The sequence below is a fragment of the Patagioenas fasciata genome, chromosome 2, assembly GCF_037038585.1.
Source record: "Patagioenas fasciata isolate bPatFas1 chromosome 2, bPatFas1.hap1, whole genome shotgun sequence".
Classification (NCBI taxonomy): domain Eukaryota; kingdom Metazoa; phylum Chordata; class Aves; order Columbiformes; family Columbidae; genus Patagioenas; species Patagioenas fasciata.
The window spans coordinates 91,143,088-91,166,298 of NC_092521.1; the positions used below are offsets into that span (position 1 = coordinate 91,143,088).

At 37.5% G+C, this 23,211-nt stretch overlaps 1 protein-coding gene across 2 annotated transcripts in view; it reads left to right on the forward strand.

The window, feature by feature from the left end:
• CDYL (chromodomain Y like) overlaps positions 1-22,995 on the forward strand; it is a 107,596-nt gene extending 84,601 nt beyond the window's left edge. Inside the window, exons 3-8 of one of the 2 annotated variants that reach the window (XM_065829890.2) lie at positions 46-90; positions 11,386-11,642; positions 12,245-12,417; positions 15,725-15,935; positions 20,460-20,603; positions 21,128-22,995. In XM_065829890.2, coding sequence (XP_065685962.1) covers positions 46-90; positions 11,386-11,642; positions 12,245-12,417; positions 15,725-15,935; positions 20,460-20,603; positions 21,128-21,286 — 989 coding nt within the window. In that variant the 3' untranslated portion in view covers positions 21,287-22,995. The remainder of the gene's footprint in view (positions 1-45; positions 91-11,385; positions 11,643-12,244; positions 12,418-15,724; positions 15,936-20,459; positions 20,604-21,127) is intronic. The other variant, XM_065829889.2, reaches the window with a different exon arrangement.
• Positions 22,996-23,211: the final 216 nt, after the last annotated feature.

Genomic DNA, 23,211 nt, shown 5'->3' on the forward strand with positions numbered 1-23,211 from the left:
TAGTTTTACTTTGCATTTCTAATACCCGTTCTTTATCTGTTTTAGCATCTCCCTGTATTCTTCCCAGTGTTCTTTACTTCCTATTTTCTTGTAAGTATAGCATATTCTATTTTTCCCCTCAGTTCCTTTTGACCTGTTTAACCATGTGGAGTTAATTGAAGCTACATCTCACTCCTGAAGAAAATAATTCAATTAGTGTATAAGTTTAGTTCCATTTATACATCTTCTCCTTATGACTGGGGTATATTGCTATTTGCCTAAAAAGTATTTAATGAAATATCTTTTTACATAACACATCTGAAAATCACACAGCATTCATCTTGGTAGACATTAAATTTCAATTTCATTTGCTGATACTGTCCTGTTTCTGTTTTCTTTATTCTGTTTGTTTCATGGTTGGAATCTGACTTGAACAGGTGGGTCCCTGGCAGATTTCAGGAAACAACCAGTCCCGCAGTTCATCTATCCTTTTGTCTCATCTATGACATGTTTTAAATGGTTTCCAAATTAAAATTGAGCTTACAGTTGTGACTAGTTATGTACTAGTCCTATTATTTGTGTGTATGTGATCTTTGCTTTACTTAATAGTAATTTTCTTATGTAGTGACTTCGTCTGGTATTTTTGGCTTCTCTGTGTATTCTTAATGGATTGTTTCCTAAGGCAAGATTCAGCATTTTATGCATCTGCTGTGTCTAAAGATGCTCAGAGGCCATCACCCATGAACCACCTCTTAATAACTTTAAGTCCAAGCACAGCTCTATGAACTTCCCACTGAATATCTGAAGCTTCAGTGCTGGACTTCGGAATTGCAGCAATTGGAGTCGCAACAATACCCAAGCCCAAAATGCAAAGGAGATTTCCCCACCCCCCCACCCCTGATGTCTCAAGTTCTTCCATGCACTTGCAGTGATAATATTTTTTTGAATCTGCAATCTGACTCTTGAGCCAATATGATTCCTGTGAAAAGATGTGCTTCAGCCTCCATCTCCAAATAGTCAAGTAAACCTTACTTTCCTATTGCCAGCTACACAAAAGGTACAAAATTATCTCTGAGGCCACTTCACGTTTTGATTTAAAGCATCAGCTATTATATACTTTGTTCTTATTTTTGTGTAGCAATAGGCATCATGGTACCCATCTAAGCCTCCCTTGGTTTTGGTGCAGTTGATAGTAGTTGCTAAGTTCTACTTTCTGAGATAGATCTTCACTGGTTTGTCTTTTTAAAACTTGCTCTGAAATTTGCCTTAAACCACATTGCTTGTTCTGTTGGTTGAGGTTTGTTTGTGTTTGTTTTTTTGTCTGCCACATCTGTAACTTCCTGACTTCTTGAATTTTTTTTTCTTCAGAATTTCAGCCTCCTAATATTAGTCTTCATTAATCTCTTAGAGCCTGTGGCTTCATATTAATACATTGGTGCTGCTGAAACAATATGTCCCACTTAAATATCATAGTACTTATTCCATTGCTTCCTTAGTTGTCTGTTCTGACCAGCAATACTATCAGTATTGCTACTTGTACTTTAATTTAGATGCATGTATTTCCTGGAAAGAAAAAAAAAAAACACAGTACTTTATAAAAGCAGATTTTTACAGGGGAAAGTAGCTTTTGGGAATTGGGACCACCTGTAACTGTAATAATCTTGCCTTCCATACTGACTTGCTCTGTAGCCTGAGGGAAGCCACTTTAGCAGCTCTGCACCATTTTCTATGTATGGCAGCGTGTGTTAACTACTTAATTAGTGCTTTATGGAGTTATCAGTTTAGTTTTTTTGTCTGTGGGATTTTCCCTTTGATAGACTGTTCTGCTTCATTCACTGTTGTCACATTTATGGAAGCCTAAGGTCTTAAAGAGCAGCTGATTGCTTTCCTAAGCTGTATGGAGAATGTGCAGCCAAACGCTCCCTATGTGCGTGGAACCTGTCCAGCTGTGTCAGGGGAGCTTCTGCCTGCAGTTCCCCCCAGCTGCTGGCTGCGACTGGGGTGTCTCTTTCTCTGGTCACTGCTTTTGGTTGTGGTTGTTTTTTTTGTGATTTGCCCTGGGTGCATTGTTTAGATTTGCCTGTTTATCCCTATATTCTTGGTTTCAAAATTTGGTGAAAGCATGTTCTTATGATGGGTGTTTTCCTGAAGCTCAAATTCATGTTTGATCTTTTCTATCATCTCTGCAAATCCCACAACTTGGAAGACCATACCATTTGCACTGGGGTCAAGCTGTGGGACAAGACAATGTGAAGACAAATGCCTCTTGTGTTTTCTAGTTGTTCCCTGCAATGATACAGGATAAAGCTTTATTGAGGGAGGATATCATGTAAGTGTTCCTCATGCAAAGCATCTGATCCAAGTCTTTTACTCTCCATAGTCTCCTACTGTTGACTTTAGGACTTTCTCTGGGTTTTTAGTGGTTTTGTTTGTTTGTTTTTTAAATTATTATTTAATATAGGAAGCATAACGAATTCTGGATATTTTCCATGAGTTCTCCAGTTCAAGTATGTCCTTGCAGACCCACTGATCCTCGATAGTGTTGCCAAAAACAAACAAGGGAGAGAAGATTTGGCTTGGGAGCACAGGTTGTATTTCTTACTCCTTCCATCGTGCCTCATTTCAACTATAGCCAGTAGATCATATTTGAGATTTATTCCTCTCCAGCAGTATAAAAGGACAAATTTGGCAAGACAATACACTGTTCTGAATCACTTTTTCAGTTCAGAGCATCCAACTGTGCAGCACCTGTTGCATGGGATACCCCAAGATACCTTTCATCATTTTGCTTTTAATGTGGGCTTACTTTTCCAGAATATTCAGAAAACTGTGGGAGGGATTGCCTCTAGGACAATTTGTGAATGTGACTTTAGATGTGGTGTAAATAGCAGTCCTGTGCTTAGCATAAAAACAGGGTCTTTAAGAAAACTGCTTGGCTCTAATACTTGACTCTTCAGTGGAGATTACTTTGCATTGAGTGTCTCTGAATCAGAAGTAAGAACCTGCTTGGCATGTGCATTTCTGAATGTGCCGTTCGCCTCTAAGAGTTACCCCAAAGACACAAGTGAAGACTCGAGAGACTCCTCCTTTGCGCTTCCCCTGCCCATCCCAGACAGTAATTTCTGCCCAGGTCAGTAATTCCTGATAAGGGGGTGCTGTTGTGGGACAGATTGGGTGTTTTGGTAGCAGCCAGCAGTGTTATGTATTGCAGACTAACCCAGAACAGGGTATAGCTGGCCCTGTTAGGACACTTGGCTGCCTGTACTTGTGTAGCAGAAGGTGTCCTCTCTGCTGCTAGCTAGTGTGTGATCAGGTAATCTAGTCATTGGCCATCTCTTAATGAACTCGTTGATGAATATCCTATCTTCTGTTAATAACGGATGTTGGAGAGTGGCTGGAAACACATGAACCTCTGAGGTAGACAGGTAAAAACAAAGATGCTTCTTCCCAGCAGGGATGCTCACTCCAGATACTCTCCTGTAAAGCTCAATATATACACATCAGTTTCCTGAACCTCTGAAAGTCCTCTTGCCATGTTTGCCTACTGCTTTTCTGCATTGAAGTAGCAAATGTTTCTGTGGACAGCTGTGAATGAAACCCTTGCATAGTCGGGTATTTAAAACCTCATCTATGGGATAAGAATGAAATGTCTATACTTGTTGACATGTTGCTTTCAAAAAGAAGATATACTCATCCATATAGAACTCTTTCATAATTTAGCTGAGTTGTTTTAGAAAGTTTTGCTGTCCTTACAAGAATTATGTCACGTGTATATGGCAGGTATGTACTTGCATCTGTACAGGTAACTGCCTGGGGTCTATTTTGGCAGTATCAGTTGTAGGCCAGCCTTACATTAGGGCACTCTTATTCCACACAAAGAAAGCCATTTGTTAGATCACTTTGGGGATTGGATTAAATTGCAATGAAGTGTTCTTAATATAGAATGTGTTCACCTTAGGAGTTAGTGTGAAATAGCTGGATATACTTCAAGTTTAAACTTTAGCCTATTTTGTAATAGCTTTCCTCTAGAGATGAGCCCCAAGAGATGTCCTTACTTAGCTCAAATTTGAGAGCATTTTGAATGAACACTGCAATATCATAACCTGCAGCTCCAAGAATATCAAGATAGGAGAGTTCTTCCTTATGAAATGTTCCCAGCATTAAAAGGCTTTATAAAGGCGTCTGTAACCTGGGGAAGGTTGTTCTTGTTTGTAGTTATTTGTGAGAAAAAGAAATACAGTTAACTCTTTGCCTTCCCTATCAAACATTTTGGCCTGTGCTACTGTGAAATCTGGCTGAAGTTTCCTGACTGGAGTATTATCAGAGGCGCTTAGGAATTTATTATTATTATTATTCCTTTCATAACAGCCACCTTGAATAATAGCTAAAATGTTGACAATGATCGTGTGCACTGTTTTCTTTTTGTCAGCAGTATCCTGACTATAGATTCAAAGGAAGAAAAGTCACTCCAAAGAGAGCAATCCTACTTTATCTTGATGCAATGATAAAGTAAAAAAATAATCTGCTCACCTGAGCAGTGTTTATATTTCCAGTGAAATACTAAGAATGGAAATATATCAGGAAAACCTCTTGCTATTGTTAGAAGGGAGACACTTTTTTTCCACTGTATGAATGGGAAATTTACTTAATACTTTACACATAAAAATGCACAGTTCAAAGGTAGTAAAGCAGACATTTTAAGAGATTTGTTGCCAAATTACATCTTATTAATGTTATCCTTCTTTTATGGGCATTGTCTTAACAAGTGTTAGGTCTGGTATTTTGTTATTCCCATCTTCTTAAAGTATGTAAACTTCCTTTTATTTCCACTTATTTGATTTAAAATAGTCAGACTAAGGTAAACCTATTTAACTTGGGAGTGGAGAAATGCCATTTTCTCTTGTATTGATTGCCTGCTTTCAATAGTAGAATTTTATGTTCAAATTAGTTGCATTTTTGGTTGGCATTACAAGTTTATCTTCACATGGATGCTTATGGTCTCAAAAGGAAAGATATTTAAAAGCAAAATTAATTAAATAGCCTATAACCTACTGAAGTCCAATGTGACTAGTAATGCTGCTGTCTTCCTAATAGTATCATTATGAACTTACAAATGTATTTGATGCTGTAAGTAATCAAAGAATTTGAGAAAACTAGGTTTTCTCCAAAAAAAAAAAAAAAAGGAGGGAAAAAATGGCTACTATAGACCATATTACTCTAAATATGGCATAGGCAGCCAAGATATAAAGTGATGCAGTACAGAAAACCTTCTGATTGAGTAGAGAAATGTTACCAAGGGTACATTACTGCAGTAATTTGCCAGTCAATCTGTGCTTAAAACCTACATTCTCTGTGTATGGAGATGTGACTTATTTGCAAAAGCAACGGAAGATGGCTGAAGAACATCTAGTGGCTCCTGTGTAACTGTTTCCTGGAAACAGTATCAAGAAGTGATTAACTTCATTTGAAAATACAAAGTTACGGTGTGCGCACACATACCCCTTCCTAACAGTAGGAGTTTTGAGGCTTTGGCACCAGTGGCACCAGTGGCAGGGTACTACGGTGTCAGCAGCCCGTAATTTGAAGAAGTACCACCCTTTCTGCATCCCTTTCTCCTCCTACTTTGGGGATGTCTTTGGGGATGCCTCTTCTCATGCTGGGCTGTGCACAGCTCGTTGTTATTATTATTATTGGTAGCACTGGTTTGTGCTCTTCATCCATACTTGTATCCTTCCGGAATAGGGTAGTGTAAAATTTCTCTTTCATAAATGGCATATAACTTCTGTACAGTTTTTTTTGAAACACAGAGCAAAATGGTGTTTTAGGTGAAATGTACAATAAATCCAGTTTGTTGGATTTTGTTTTGTTGTTTGGTTTTTGTTGGTTTTTTTTTCCATATAAATATTTATAGTGACATTCAAAGGAAGCTGGAACTTTTGTTTGATTCCAAAATGTAAGCACTTTAGCTACATATATTTGGACAAAAAACGGGGACATATCTAGAGTATCTTTTTGGAACACGTAAGGTTTTGATAGTTTTTTAGAACCTTCCTTTTGAATTTCTGTCATCTGTACAAATACACTGCAATTCTAAGAAATAGTTACTGTGTAATTGCTGAAGCAGTGGTGGAAAAATTCCTGGAAGCCATTATATGTTATGTTTGCATCATGGTATCACTGTCTGGGGTTGGTGTCTTGTGTGAAATATTTGATGTACTGCAGAGTTAAGACTGGAAAATTAGAGTCAGAGCTTGCTAGTACATATGAACATGCAGCAAAACAGCACTCTTTGTATGCATAAAGGGTACATGAGGCAACCTGTGCTGGACAACTGATGTGAAGTCTTGTGAGTTACATATACAGGGGGCTATAAAGCAGTAAAAGTATAGAAAGGACTTTGGAAAAAATACAGCTTGCTTCTAGCTCTGATTTTTTTGTTGTTGTTGTTTAATTTCTTTTCCTTATCAGTTTTGCAGATAATATTTTTTCTCTCCAGTACTTGAGTTGTAATCAGTTACAATTGCAGTGTTATTTTCACAGTTCACACTTCAAGAAATTGTTGTTGGTGGTGTCTTTTCATTTGCTTATTCAAGCGGGATGCTGCTTCTTAACCGTTTTGTCACTTAGTGTAGGGGAGGATGTGGTTGGTGTGTGAGGGTATAGGAAAGGTGTCAGGGTCCTTGGAGCTCCTTGTGACCACTGCAGACATATCTGAAAATGCTGAGTGATTTAGGGTTTGAAATGAGAGATTACTTGAAGTGTAGATGAGTAGCAAATAATGAGGAGGGGACAAAAGAGACTTCTAGGTCAAACTATGCCTATAGCAAAACATAAAAACATGCCTGGACAATGACTGGTTCCTGACTACATGTTACTGCTCAGGAAAAGGGCAATGGGTTTGTTTTGGGTAGTTTGCTGCCAACACCTGGTTGGTGCTAGTTTAAAAAAAATAGTTAGAAATTGTTATGGAAAAGCAGTAGAGGACAAAAGACTAGGCTTGAACATGCCACATTATAAATCCCCATTTTGACTCTTGTGTGACATTTTGGACCCCGTTCCAAGATCTAGTAAAAGAGGCATGGAGAAGAATGACAGGCTTGAGCTGGCTTCTGGAAGAAGGGGAAATAAGATTGGGACTAACCAATCAGGAGAAAGGGTTTGATGAAAGGAATGAAGAAAGTAAAGCTGTAAGTTGCAGAACTTGATGCAGAAGTATACTTTGGCAGACAAAACCTTAGTGGTTTCAAAAGTAACTTGGACAATCTCATAGAGGATAAGGATTTAATTACATGGTTTGGGTGCACCTTATGGTTCTGGGCATGCAAATTTTAGGAATTGCTAAGTTTCTGGTGGCTGGAGTTGGGGAAGATATTCAGACAGCGTCATTCATACCTCCCATCATCTTATGCTCATTCCTTAGATATGTCATAAGCCTTTCAGAAACAGCGTTCTCTGTCAGACAAGCCCTTGAATTAAGAGTACCACGACTAGTACGTGTGTACTCAAACAGAATAGTGCAGAAGAGGCTTGGCTATCCTTGGGGCACCTGTTTGGATGTGTCCCCCGTGTAGCTGCAGGGAGGGGAGTGTTTGTACTCAAGACTTGCTGCGTGTGCCAAACTGAACTTCCCCAGAATTTGGGACACAGTAAGAGTGAGGCATGGATAGCTTGGAGATGAGCTTGGGATTGTAACTTTTGGATTGCTGTGATGTTGTGTGTCGGTTTGGTTTCAACTCTGTTTGTTTAGGTGTCTGGCATAGTGCATTTTAATTGTTATCCCACTCATACTTTGGAGAGGTGTGGTTTTTTCTGTCTTTTGCCAGTGGAATGGGGATGATTATACCTTTGCTGCTCTGCCCCTTTTGCAACTGGTGTATTTTGTGTCTTCCTTTCTTTTGAATCAGACCAGTTCCTATCTTATCTGCTGCCCATAGCATCTTAGGGGTTTTTTTGTTGTTGTTTGGTTGTTTTGTTTTGTTTTGTTTTTCTCCTTTAACAGCAGCTGCATGAAAATGACTGTTACCAGGTTTTTATCAGCAGCTGCAAAACCAAGTAGTCCTCTTAATTTCATTTTGCATCTGTGTGGTGAAGCTTTGTGCAGTAGTAGTGTGTGTTCACTTTTGAGAAGATCACATTACCTTAATTAACAGTTTGCAGTTGTAAGATTTTTTTTTTTTTTGCTAACTACAAGAGCTGTTCTTTTACCTCTTAAACAAATATAGTTCCTCATTAGTTGACAATATCCAGGATAAATTGTCCTTTTTTTCCAAAGCCCTTATTGGTTTTGGAAGGCTCAGTTTGAAAGGAGATGTTTTGTTTTGTTTGTCTTTGATATGCCATTAACATATTAAAATGCAGAACTGCCTTTGGTTTGTTATGAAATCTATATTTTAGGATTGTAAAATGTAGTTGTAATGAAGTTGAAAATAAGCAACCTCAATGCAAAATTTTCATGTGAGGAAGTCTGTGGCAATACAGTTAATTCTCTCTGGCGCTTTCTATTTCTTTTCATTGTCATATGCTGCAACACGTGTCCAAGACCATCCAGTGGTGCAGCTTTGCCTATTTGTATATAGCATGAAGTACAGCTTTACATCTCTGAGTTCTCTCTTTGCTTTTGTGGACCAAATGCCAAAAGAAAGAGCCCCCTACACTTCAAGGTGTAGAAGGTCACAAACTTACAGTGACAGTCACTAACAAACATAGTTTAACTATGTTGGTGCTGTTTTCTAATCCGTAGCAGATGGTCAAATCTCCCTGTGCAGAGATGCGGTTCCTAGAGCCAACAGGTTTTTGAGTCCAGTCTAAGTATCCAAAGACTGTGTTTACAAGATTGGATGTAGGAGGCTTCTTCCACTGAACTGCAGCTATCCCTTGTTTGTGGTTTGAAGCTGCAACTATTGACAATTGCAGACAGAGTTTATACAAAAACTAGGAAGGCTTCTTGCCAATTCAATAAGCATGAAAAGTGGTGTGTGGTGTTTATATCTTGGTCTCTCTTGCTGAAAGTTTTCCCTTAAAGTCTATAATCACTGCCTTTTCTATCTGAAAAGTAATTTTCTGGTATTTGAGTACATCTTTGGACGTATGAGTTGTGGGGGAAGGTCTGCTCAAAGCTCTTATACAAGTTTACTGACTCTTTTTTGGTTTAGTCCAATCTATTGTGCTCTCCTGGTTCTCCACTATTTTCACTGTGGTTAGGACAGAAGCCACAAAATCTTGTGTCAGGGTTTAGAAATCAGAGGTGATCTCAGTGTTTTAATTTATCTTTCCTATGGAAAACCAAACTATTGCAGCCAGTGATACCATAATGTGTTCCTAATGAAATAATGTGAAACAACGGTCTTGCTGCAAATTCCCTTTGAAGGGAATTTTTTTAAAGGAATGTAATCAGCATAGTGTGCTTTAAAAGGGAAAAGTATTGAAAGCACCCCTCATCAATTTCATATTTGGTATGAATCAAATTTTTATTTATTCTGCTGAAATGAAAAAAGTATTAAATAAGCTGTGAAAAATTTAGGAATAAATGCAAAGCTTCTGTGACAATATATTAATTTTTTTATTTCATTTTATTCATCTCTTTCTCTGAGACTGAACAGAAACTGAATTCAATTTCTTCTTTTAAAAAAATTGAAAAATCTTGAGTTTTAACGTCTTTACAAAAAGCGATATGGAAAGAGCATTAAATCACTAATACAGCAAGAAAGACTTTTAAAGGTAAAATAAAACCTTATTATGTTGTAGCTCCTTTGATGGACAACTTCCCTAACTAATCATAATAGGTTTAAAATCAAATATTTTGAAATCTCTTGTAAAAAAAAAAAAAAAAATCATAGCATTGCCTATTTTTAGAACTTTAAAAATATAGCTTCTTCAGAAACTATAACGACAAATTAAGCAAGACTTATCAATGACATTTAATTAATAACTTATTTATACATGGTTTAACTGTAGTTTTTAAGACATCATACTCATGGTTGTTTAGCCTGGAGGAGGCTGAGGGGGAGACCTGATCACTGTCTACAACTCCTTGAAAGGAGGTTGTAGCATGGAGGATGTTGGTCTCTTCTCCCAAGTAGCAAATGATAGGATGAGAGGAAATGGCCTCAAGTTGTGCCAGGGGAGGTTCAGATTGGATATAAGGAAACATTTCTTCATGGAAAGGGTTGTCAGGCATTGGAACAGGCTGCCCAGGAAGTGGTGGAGTCACCATCCCTGGGAATGTTTCAAAGGCATAGAGATGAGGTTGTTAGGGACATGGTTTAGAGGTGGACTTGACAGTGTTAGGTTAATGATTGGACTCAGTGATCTTAAAAGTTCTTTTCCAACCAAAACAACTATGATTCTCTGTCGTTCTGAAGTACTTGTTTGAGATAAGGACTGTGGGTTCCAGTGGACTTTAACAAAGTCTCAGACCTCAGTTTCCAGGAAAAGGCTTTCAAAACTTTCCTGTCTTGGCCTGTAACATGTTTTTCCAACATTTTTAACCCTACTGTCTCCTTCCCCTATGCATATTCTATTGCTTTACTCTGACAAATTTTATGGAAATTTTACATGGTGGTTTTAAGATGCAGATAGAGTATAGATCCAAGATGTTATCTTATTTTCTCTTATGTTAGTCATTTGTTATTATGTTTCCAATGTGGAATACAGAAAAACCTGTCCTTTCTGTGTCATGAGGAATGACCTGTTTACTTGCATGTCTTCAAATTCTGTCTATTCAAGTGACTGGGAACAAGACCAGAAAGACATAATGCTCTGTTTGCCTGTTCTAATAGCAAAAATTGTTTAGACTTGAGAAATATCTCATTGTCTATGAATTCATTAAAATATCCATCACTGCATGGGTCTTGTTTGTCACAGAAGTATAGTCTGTATTTCTTCATTTCCATTCTCTTTTAAAGACTATTACACTTTATATGATCTTGTCAATCAGGTTCTTTATTTGGCTTATAGTAGGTGTCATTTTCTTTTGTATACTAATTTCTCATGGCATTTGAAACAAAAGGCTTCTGCTTTATCTTTGCAATCTTGATGCTGTTGGATGACTTAAAAGACGTCGGAAAGGGAGAAAGCAGAGTGTTAACCTAGTAAAGTGTTTTGGTTAAACAAAACTTTGGTTAAATAAACCTTTCCCTTCCTTCTAAATATATTGGTCTGTTTGGCTTGTTTAAAAAGTATTTTCTCACAATTGTAAAATTGATTTGTTGATAACTTTGTCACTTTAATTTTGCTCTTTGCACAGTGACTATTTCTGTAACATTTCAGTAACTTCCAGGGTACCGAGTTTCATATTTAGTATGTGTTCTTACTATGACTTGTGTGTTTTCTTGCTAATAGAGATTTTGAAACTGCTGAGCTAATAAATGTAACAAATAGTATCTTGTTGTTTTGAACTATCTTCAGGTACATCCACCTTTATGGAAGCATTAGCAGCCAATGGTACAACCAACATACAGACATCTGTAACAGGAGTGACAGCCAGCAAACGGAGGTTTATTGATGACAGGAGAGATCAACCTTTTGATAAAAGGCTACGCTTCAGCGTGAGACAAACGGAGAGTGCGTACCGGTACAGAGACATTGTTGTCAGGAAACAAGATGGATTCACACACATTTTGCTATCGACAAAATCATCTGAAAATAATTCACTAAATCCAGAGGTCAGAACAATTCTGATTTGGGAGGGTGTGGGAGGGTGTTGAGGGAGTTTTAAGTCTCTGCCTCATTTATGCCTGCTATTCAGGCACAAACATACATGAAACAAGACTCAAGGTCTTGCTTGCAAGATGTTACACATACAGCTGTCATTAAGTGTAAGTCAGTTGAGTTTTAACTACATTATCTGAACATGTAGATGTACTGTCTCTTATAGGACAGGGCAATTTATGAAGTGAAACTCAAAACAAGCTTTAGCCTGAATTAAGGGTCTGGCTGCATATGCCATCTGCTGTCCAAATTACAGAAATGCTGAATGAGTGCTTTAGTTACAGATAACATTTAATAGATCTTTTCTAAATGATTTCATTATCTTAGTCTAATTACATTTTTGAAAGGCAAAGCTTCTAATACTTCTCTCAAATTTTCTTATTTTGGGTTCATGAAAAAAGTTAATGTTTCAAATATGATGGTTGAGTTGGATCCTAAGGAAAAATTAAGATGTTGAAGATTGAGATCTCATGGGTGGAAGAAGGGAGGAGAACTGTATGCTGCTTTTTAATGATAGAAGAAAAATATTGTAATGATTTTTTTTTTTTGTTTTCAGGTAATGAAGGAAGTCCAAAGTGCACTGAACACAGCAGCTGCAGATGACAGTAAACTTGTGCTGTTCAGTGCAGTTGGTAGCATTTTCTGCTGTGGTCTTGATTTTATTTATTTTATACGACGTTTAACAGATGATAGAAAAAAGGAAAGCACTAAGATGGCAGAAGCTATTAGGTATGTAAGATTATCTGCAGTCATCTGAGTGGGTATTCTTTATTCTGTAGTCTGGCTTGTTTTATCTTTTTGATTTTAAAAGCCTCTAATTGAACCAGATCTCAGACATTCACCTGTTATGTGATATAGTGTGCAGCAGTTCTTTATACTCCCCGTCCTTTTCTATTTGAGTTGTCATTTCATGCATCACTCTTTTTTCTACTAAAATTTAACTATGAGAACAGGTAGTGTGGTAGTAGTCCTTCAGTTGAAACCAGTTTTAAGACTTAGATCTGTTTTCCTGAAATCCTGTGGCTGTTTTAACACACACAAATACAAAATGTGCATTGAATTATTAACTTTAAGAGCACATTCATGGCAGTGGAATGATGGATATTTTAGAGGACTAGATTAATAGTAGTGAACATCATACCAATGCTAGGTACCAAACCTAATGTTTAAACAAAATGAGCTGAACTACTGCGAACTAGAATATATATGGAAAAAAGTACGGATCTTAGAGACTTGTTTTAACAGTTCAAACAAGTAGCTTATCATTTGAACACTGATTTTTGAGAGCTTGGGCTCTTGGATTAGCTCTTGTGTGCCTCCAGAGTATCCATAGTCCTTCAGAGACCTATCTTCTGTTGTTGATATCAATATTCATGTCCCTTAAAAAGGCCTTGTAGCACGTAAATCCTGCTTCATTGGAGGCACAGTCCACTTACAGACTTGAAAATAGTTACTCCTTTTCAAAGGAAGTTTTTCAGGCCTTGGATGTAGAAGTCACTCATGCAGTGACTTCAGATGTAGTTGGAGGACAGAGGCTCTTAACACTGAGCTTCTGTCACTAGTTTTCTGTAAGCCCTTCCAGAAGATTTGTCACCTATTATTCATTGTTAGTAAAATGGATAAAGGTAACTTTAAAACACTTACACCCTCTTCAGATATAATACTGGTATTTTTCATATATATGCTAGACATAGTCCTTTATGGAATATTCAGGCATGATTAAAATTATCCTAAGACTCTGGATGGGATGTTTGTATGACAGCTTGAATAAGATGGTTCCAGAAATTTTTTTTTGCATTCCTCTATTTGAGTTCAGTAGAATGAGTTAAGGAGCAGCATGATAACCTTTAGTGATGGATGCAACGTAATAAAAATGTCCTGTTTCACGGAAATACAAAAACATGTAGTGCAGATAAAGAGCAAACCACTAAATCCCCTTTTAAAAAATGCTGTCAAAAATCCCATATTTCAGCATCTAATACTGAAATGAAAAATCATCTGTCATTCAGTACAAAGGAGTGCTTTACAGGTGCTGACAACTTTACGTTGTAGCTTGTATTCTAATGATAATTTGTCTTGTACTTGAAGTAAATATGAAGTAAATAATGAAGTAAAACTTCTTCATTATATGTGGTAGCTACTAACTGAGAAATGTGTGCACCTCAGTTTTGAGGTTTTGGTAGTCTACTTGGTCTAGTGCATGTGTACAAACACACACATATGTACGTGCACACACATGCGCTTACTTTTTCCTGCAAAGCTCTTGAAGGCTTTCACTGTTTGAGAACACAGAAGCATATAAGCATCCATGCTTTGTGCCTACTGGAATGAGTGGTCATTTTGCATTGATAACAAGGATAAGAATATGCATTTGTAGCTCAGTAGCATAGCACCTATGACCAAATGAGAGAGAGATGAGTGGATGTTCGCAGGCATGTGGTATGTGATAATGGAGCTCTTACTGTTTGTGGCTTGTTCATGATTTGAAAAGGCTGATTGAATTATTAAGCTGTCTCCCAAAAATCCAGAAATACACCTTAAGGGAACTCAGTAATGCTTTGCCCATCTTCACTTATACATTCACTTAAAAATACAGATAGATAGACAGACAGACAGATAGATACCTTATACCAATGTCATACATAAACACAATGGAGACCGAGCATAGCTGTAACCATGGTTTTGGTGCCCAGAGGTGAGGTACGACTACAGCCTCATCTAAGAGAGGGCTTTGAGGCATTTGGCACAAGCACCATATAGTGCCTGTAGGAGGGGCATTAAATCCACACCTGCCCAATTACTGTGCTGCTTTGGACTGGGAGAACTGCAAGGCTTTCAGAGAATCAGAGATGGTTGAGGTTGGAAGGGACCTTTTAAAGCTTATCTTGTTCAACATGCCCTTGCTCAGGCAGGGGGACTTAGAACAGATTGCCTGGAACCATGTTGAGGCAGGGTTTTTTAGTATCTCCAAGGATTGAGAGTCGACAGCCTTGCTGGCTGCCTGTTCAGTCACCCTGACAGTAAGAACATGTTTCCTGAGGTTCAGAGGGAACCTACTGTGTTTCAGTTTGTGCCCATTGCCTCTGGCCCTGTCATTGGGCACCACTGAGAAGAGCCTGGCTTCACCCTCTTTGCACCCTCCCTTCAGGTATTTAAACACATTGATGAGATCCCCTGAGCTGCCTTTTCTCCAGGCTTAATAGTCCCAGTTCTCTCAGCCTTTCCTCTCATGAGAGATACTTCAGTCCCTTAGTTATCTTGGTGGCCCTTTGCTAGGCCATCTTGGGTAACTCCACATCTCTCTTTCACTGGGGAGCCCATAACTGGACACCAGTGCTGAGCAGAGGGGAAAGATCACCTCCCTTGACCTGCTGGCAACACTTTTTCTAATGCAGGCTAGGATACCGTTAGCTGCCTTTGCCACAAGGGCATGTTAATGGCTCAAGGTTCAACTTGGTGTCCACCAGGACCCCTAGGTTCTTTTCTGCTGAACTGGGTGCATTTGGCCACTCTTAGAAGCCGATTTCTCCAGCCTGTCGAGGTTTCTCCTGATGGCAGCACAACCCTCTTAGTGTGTCAACCCAACTTTGTAATCAAACTTGTTAAGGGTACGCTCTGCCCCGTCATCCAGGCCATGAATGAAACTGTTGAACAGAACTGGACCCAGCACTGATGCTCTGGAGTGCACCACTAATTACTGGCTTCTAGTTAGACTTCATGTCACTGATCACCACCCTCTGGGCCAGCCATTCAGACATTTTTCAGTCCACCTCACTGTCCATTCAACTCATGCATCAGCAGCTTGACTATGAGAGTCTTACAGGAGACAGTGCTGAAAACCTCACACTGAAGTCTAGGTAGACAATATCCACTGCTCCCCCTTATCCACCAAGCTAACCACCTCATCAGGGAAGGTTGTCAGGTTGGTTTTGAAAGTGATGTTACTGTGGAGATGAATTATTACTGAGTTTTCAAGGGCTGGTATGTTTTACTCTCTCTATATATGTAGTGAGCACATGTTTCTGTTTCTCTTCAGGAATTTTGTGAATACTTTTATTCAATTTAAGAAGCCTATCATTGTAGCAGTAAACGGCCCAGCCATTGGACTTGGAGCATCTATATTGCCTCTGTGTGACGTGGTTTGGGCTAACGAGAAGGCTTGGTTTCAGACACCATACACTACTTTTGGACAAAGTCCAGATGGATGTTCATCCCTTACGTTCCCTCGGATAATGGGCCTGGCTTCTGTAAGTAGCTTGCAGCGTAGGGGCTGACAGCTTCACAATGCAGTTGTGATAATTTAGCCAGAGTGACTTCAAGACTTTTTACCTCTGATGTGTTGTCTTTGATTTTAATTTCTCTCATTAAAACCTTTCATGAGAAATGCGTATTTTTAACTACTCTGCTCCATGCTGTTACGAACTAGTCTTTGCTTGTGTGCACAGCACAGGAAGCAGGCACGGGGCCTAATCCCAAGTCATAGCCACCCTTAACCCTGGCAGTGACAGAAGGGTTATGTCCTGCATACCAGGACATACCTTCCCTGCTGACGCATCGTGAGGACCAGCCAACAGTGTCTTGCATGCAGCACCACTTCGGTGTAGCAGAGAAAGTGCCAGTCTGCACTCTGTTGTTATGCAGTAGGGCACTGTGTCACCAGCTATTAGCGCTCTTGTGTTACTATGCTAAATAAGCGATTCAGCTGTCATGCACCAGGTCTCAAGAAGTCGAGTCGAACTTCCTCGCTTTGTAGATCTTTGCTGGAGTTTGACATTAGTGTATTATGCAATAAATACTCAGTCCAAATCACCTTTGTGAAGGATTTTATCTTGCACTTGATTTACAGCATTGATGGACTGAAAAAAAAAAATAAGTAAAGTATTGTAACACTTTGCAATGCTGAAAACATAAGCCATGTGTCACTTAGTATCCCTTTTCTTGCTTTCCAACTAGATAAAATAATCAAATGTAACAAAAAGCCATTTAAAAATCTCTTACCTACATGATTTTCATGTTGCTTACGATTTTTATGCTGTGTTCTTTAGAAGCTGTTAGACTTCCCACCCCAATTTGAACAGTAACAGTACGAAACAAGTGCTTGTAGCTACACCTGGTTTTCCTAAATTGCTGTTTATTATGAAAGCAAATTTTTATTGATTTTTAAAATTACATATTTCAATATATTAAAAACATCAGTTTGAACGGACTAATTGTGTGATGTCTGGATTTAGTTATTGGAAGGGAACAGAAAAGGTAACTGGAATAGATTAACAGTTCTAAGAGTATCTTTAATATCTCGACATGTTTCAAACTACTGATTGTTCCTTTCCCTTTTTATTTGGCCATCCATCCATTCATCCATCCATTCCATCCATCCCTGTCCTTTAGAGACTTGTGGTTGTTACTTTTTGTTTCTTTAGAAGTTGTACAAAAAACACGAGAAGCTCTTCCCCTAGTATGTTTTCATGTGTGTTTGAGAATGCTTTTGTTTTTAAACATAAAGATTTAAATTTGAAACTTCCAGTGATAAGAATTCCATAATATTCAGTGCAAAAGGAAAAAAAAAAAAGTCTACTCTTTTCTACTCCTACACCTGATCCTCTGCAGTATTGCAATGTCCATGCTGTATGGGACAAAACTGGACTTTAATCGGCAAATTTCATGAAATATATTCAGAATACATACAGAATTTTTTTATAAAGTACATGCTTTCTATCTATAACAGGGCAGAAAGAAGAGATGGTATGAGTGAGCTGAGAAACATTTTGGGGAGAAAAAATATCATACAACAGAAAGAACTAAGTCTTCTGTTATACATCCTAATATCTGCTACAAATGTATTAATTCAGCAATATTAGTCGCACTCTTAACTCTTGTAAGTCGGATTCAGTGCATTCTTTTTATTTTCAGCAGTTATGTAAAAGTACCTAATTATAAGATTGTTTGAAATATCTTCCCTACTGGGTTGGTCTTGGCTGGTGAGCAGGTCTGGCATGGAGTGGTGTTTTTCACAGGACGTGTTCAACGGAGGTCAGTATCACAGGAAATCTGAAGCCCAGACCTTCAGATTAAAAACTGATACTGTACCAGGGACACCAAGAATTTTAGAAATATTCTTAAACTCAGCCTTTTTGTTTTGAAAATAATCTATAGTAGAGATGAAGGTGATGTCTGTGTGTCTGCCGTGGAGTTCTTAGTCTGGTTTTCTGGTCCTTGATATAAAGCACAGGAGCCACACACTGGGTTTCCCTGTCGGTCTCCAGTATGCTTGGCTTTATTTCTTATACTTTTCTGTCAATCGTGAGGGGTACACATTTCCATAGTGCCTGCAGTCCACATCACAGGCGAGGTCTCTGATGTTAGAGACCAGCTGCCTCCTGATCCCAGCGCAAGAACCGAGATGCTCCGTGGTAGCTGGTGCCTGTGAGCCTCAAAGCGCTGGCTGCAAAAGGGAGACTAGAGGATGTCCCTGGGATGTTGCTCTGTGGAAGGAGAAAGGCAGACTGACTGAAAAATTAATATAAGAGGACCTTATACTAATGAAATATTTTTATGATCTTAATCTCTTTTGCTGTATTGTATTTCTTGGAAAGTAACCATCAAGTGTGTTAGTTTCCGTGGCATGATTATGGATTAAAACTTGTTTAGCAGTGGGTCTCCAGCATACACTGGGTAGAGATCAAAAGCAAAGATGTCAGAGCAACACATTCCCCTTCAAAACCTGTCAATGGAGAACACTAATGGGAGTGCTCATTTCATATGAGGTTGTCTGCTAATGCTGTGGTACAGCTGGCAGAAATCAGATAAATGCACCATGATCACTGGTGGGTTTTGAAGTTCAGGAGAACTCAGCAGTTGCTACTGAGTTTTAGAAAATATTGTAAAGGTTTTCTAGCACTTGTTTTTATCCTTGTTGCCTTTTATCCTTGTTGCCAAAGATACGTATGAAGAATACATAGACCTGACCAGCTGACTTGAAAATCTTCCAAAATAACTTTAAAAGAAACTTAACACATGAAGTCAATGTAACTGGCATTTAGCAAAGTCAGAATATTTTTTTTCCATATCTCCTTAGGAAAATGATTTCTGGTTTTAGACCAACTTGTCTATATTACTGATTTTTTTTTTTGGCTACTATTTCAGGTTAGTATTATTCACATAAAATCTGGAAAATTAGAAGGTATAGATGTCACAGTTAGTGAACCTTGTATATTTCATTTCACTTTCACAGGAGGTGAAATTTATACCTTTAGTCTGAGACTTTTTTTTTTAAACTAATATGGAAAGTTGTGATTCACATACATTAACTTACTGTGCTGATTGAAAATTGTATGTAGAAGATCCTAGGAAACATCTCTTTCTTTACATGCCCCTTAGACCGGTAGTCACCAACCAAACTGCAAGCAGAACGCAGACTTCGTATTTCATTACAAAGGGTCAAGTAATAGACTTTGGAGTTTTCAAATGTCTTCATGTGTACAATGGTAATACTAGGACCATTACCTACAGTAATTAGATAACTTGAGATACTTAACTGAAAGCTGTTGTAATAATTACTAAAAATTTCCAGTATTAGAAAACATTCAAGAACTCTGAATTTTGTCCTCAGAAATGCTATACCTGTTAGGTTTGGGCATTTTATAACCACCTTATTTCCCATATTTCAAGAGTCCATTGATGGCTTTATCATATTTTTTGCGTGCATGGTTGAGAATTACTCTGACTTCTTGATCTTCACTGGCTGTTTCTGTGCAGTTGTCACTGCAAACACAAAGTTTAACTATAGAAGAAATGCCACTAACGCTAGAATTAAAGTCTAAGCATAAATGATTGTAGGATGAAGCTTTAATCAGGAAGCTAAGAAGTAGTGAAGTCTATGAAGTAGACTTCAAAAAGATTAACAGAACTAGAGATCACCTTATTGCATAGCATGTAGTACTCTGTTCTGTACCTTCAGGGTATGTACGAGATCCTTTAAATACTGTTGGTTTTTGTTGGTGTGTTTTGGGTGTTGGGGTTTTTTTTTTGTTATTAGATGGCTAAGACAGCTCTTGAAAGGATTTATTAGTTCAATATTGAACTCCTAAATAACATGGGAATGTTTATTTTCTCTTCTTTTGATCAGAAATTGATCACTTTGGTGGGTTTTGGAGGTCAAATTTATGATTCCATCATAAATTAAATACTGCTGAAGACTTTTCAGAAGTGCTGAAAATAAACCATCTATTTAGGTTTCAAACACATTCAGTACTAAGAAATATCTCTGTTGCAAAATATTGACCTCTTCTTTTCTACCAGAATGGGCAGCTCCCAGAAGGTCTTCTACCAAAACTGGGTTGTCTTCCTAATTCACAGATAGTGTAGATTTTTAGCAAAGATTTCACTGTTGCAATTAACATTACAAAAGGCAAGTTGATTTATTCATTGCTGTTTTGCAGATCTGCCACACATTATAACCCATTACCATAGATAGAGTTAATCAAGTCAGCAATACTGCAGGAAAGAGCTAATGAACAGTCATGAATGGGAAATGACAAAAATATTTTCAAGTTCAACCTCCATATTTTCCTACCTAGTGATGCAGTATAGTCAACAACACTGGCCAGCTAACTATAGGCAAGTCTTTTTCTTTATTAATTGAAAGGTGGAAGAGCTATAACAAAACTATTTCAAATAGTGCAGGCATTTTCCTTATTTGTTTTGAGCATTTTTCCTTTAATGAGTTTTGTCTCATTACATTTCATACCAGAAGTAACTTTTTATCCCTTCAGGCCAATGAAATGTTGTTCAGTGGAAGGAAGTTGACTGCACAGGAAGCTTGTGCCAAAGGACTCGTCTCTCAAGTGTTTTGGCCAGGAACATTCACACAAGAAGTAATGGTTCGAATTAAGGAACTTGTCACATGTAATTCAGTTGTAAGTTTCCTTTATTTTATTCCAAAACATTTTTAAGATAAATTCTTATTAATCTAATCAAAGTATTACTAGACTACATAATTACGCCTTTCTGAGAAAGACCATTTCCATGAAGCAAGGGCTGTGTTTTGGTATAGCAATGATGTCTTTTAACACATTCTTATGCGTTCTTTTTTTTTCTCTAGTTTTTTTTTTAGTATTTTTTAAGTTTGTAGCTGAGTCGTCTTTATCGTATGCCATAGTACATTGTGTTTAAGAACATTAAACCAGCATTGGATTCTTTACAATACATTTTGGTTTTAACATAGTTCAACTTATTCTAATCAACAGTGTAAAGAGTTGCCCTAAGAACTGTGCAGAAATCTTGAATTATTCAAAGTTATAACTTAATATCACAATCAGCTTCAGAATTTGTCCACAGAATTTGTCCACATAAACCTGAAAGAGCTCATATGTTGCTCAGTTCTCATGTAATACTAACCTGGCTCTGATTGGTTTTTGTTTTGGTCTGGTTTTTGGCCTAGGTACTTGAAGAATCCAAAGCTTTAGTACGCAATATCATGAAGGTGGACTTGGAACAAGCAAATGAAAAGGAGTGTGAAGTCTTGAAGAAAATCTGGGGCTCAGCACAAGGGATGGACTCAATGCTAAAATATCTGCAGAAGAAAATTGATGAGTTCTGATGAGATGCCCATTGACACTGGAATTGTATTTCTTGGACATGAGGGCAAACAAAATATGCCCATTTAAAAAAAGTATATAAACTCACCCCTTGCTCAGCTTGGGAACAGGAGTGGACCCCCCTTTCCCCTTTTGTCAAGGGGTTTAAAAGTACTGTATCAGTTAAATTTGAACAAAACTCCTTTCTCCCTGATTGTTACATATAGATATATATACATACACACAAGTGTATGTGTGTGCATATATATATGTCTTTTATATATATATCTACAAAAAATGTAATATGTGTGTGAATGTGTTTATGTAGACACACACACACAAGCTAAAAAAAAAATATAGAGTGCACTACCAACCATCTCTTTAAAGGCTCTAGTTTCTGTTACCTTTGGCTAGTACTGTATCAAATAGAGAATGGATTAAAAAGTGAATGGTGTTGCATTATTTTCTATGTGGCAGGGAAGTCTGGAATAGTGCTTTTCTTTTTCATTAGAATACAGAATTGAAACGGGTATTAGCCAGCCCTTACTTTCACTGCCCAGTGAATCAGCTAAGATACAAGGCATGGTCTCAGAAGAAGGTTGAAATACCTCAAGTAATGGAACATTCTAAGATGTCGGGGAATTAAACCTTGTTAAGATTAAATCACAGAAATACCCCCAGAGAGAGTATGCTCAGGATTAATGCTAAGAAAACACTCTGGCCTTTCTTGGGGAGAGGTATAGAAGGGTGGGAGGAAGGGGGCAGGAATATGTTTAATTCTTACCCAGTTAGCATGAAGAAACCACTGTCCCTTGGGGAAGGGGAATGAGGGGAAGTGGGAGGGAATTGGAAGGGAGAAGGAAAAAAAAAAAAAAAGCAGCTTCTTTTGCAGTATTAGTGAATCACTGAATATCTTGTGTATGAATATCCTAAGTTATAAGTTAGCTTTAGTGGGTTCTTAAATAGTCTCTCTGGGTTTTTTGTTTTATTTTTTTTTTTTTTTTTTAACTATATAAGTGCTTCTGTTGCTGGGTGAGAATACTACTTTATATACAGTTTGGGTTTCCTTTTCGGTTCTTTTTTTTTTCCTGTTTGCTGGTTTAATTGATGTATCACACCAAAAATGCATTTTATGTTCATAAATTTTAGGTTCACTTAGAATATATTATTTAATAAGTTAAAATTCTTTTGGCACACTATTAAGTAAAAAAAAAAAAAAACAAAACAAAACAAAACTCCTTTTTAAAAAAAAAAAACTACCTTATATTAGATGTTTAATGTTCTCTGTCTATGCTTTTTTATTATTTTAAATATACACTATATATGGTATGGTGTAAAAGAGTGCCCTGTGTAAATAGACCTATTTTGCATTCCTTTCAGGAGTGGTTATTGATTCCTGACTGCAGATATCTACTACTACTTGGGTATCTGTGCTTGCAATTTTATTGAATGTATTGTGAAGAATGAAAAAGAAAACAAACCTTATTTTTGTACAGTTTTGAAGTTTTTACTTGGAACTGACCCACCTCCCCTTCCCAGTGAAGAGCTGTACAGTGTGTAAATCTGCCTTTACCTTGGATTGGTACAGTATTTTTGCATCTGTGGGACCTACTTTTTTGTTCTAGTAGTTTGAACTATATATAAACTGTACAATCTGTAAAGTTTTTATAGAATAAATATTCAGCTGTGAAAACTGGTTAAATAAAACTAATATTTCTTAACACATTTTAAATGTGGCTCTCTCACAGAGTTGTCTTTTTCGAAGACATTTCAGTTCTCATTTTAAAGTAAGAGTTGCTGAAACAAATATTGCAAATTAAAGACTTGAGTATTTATGTTTTAGTCTGTGAAACTTATAAAAGCTCTTAATTTCCTTCAAATGAAGAGTTAAAAATTAATCTATTGTTGTAAACTATATAGAAGTTCTCTTAGATGAAGTTAGTTGTGG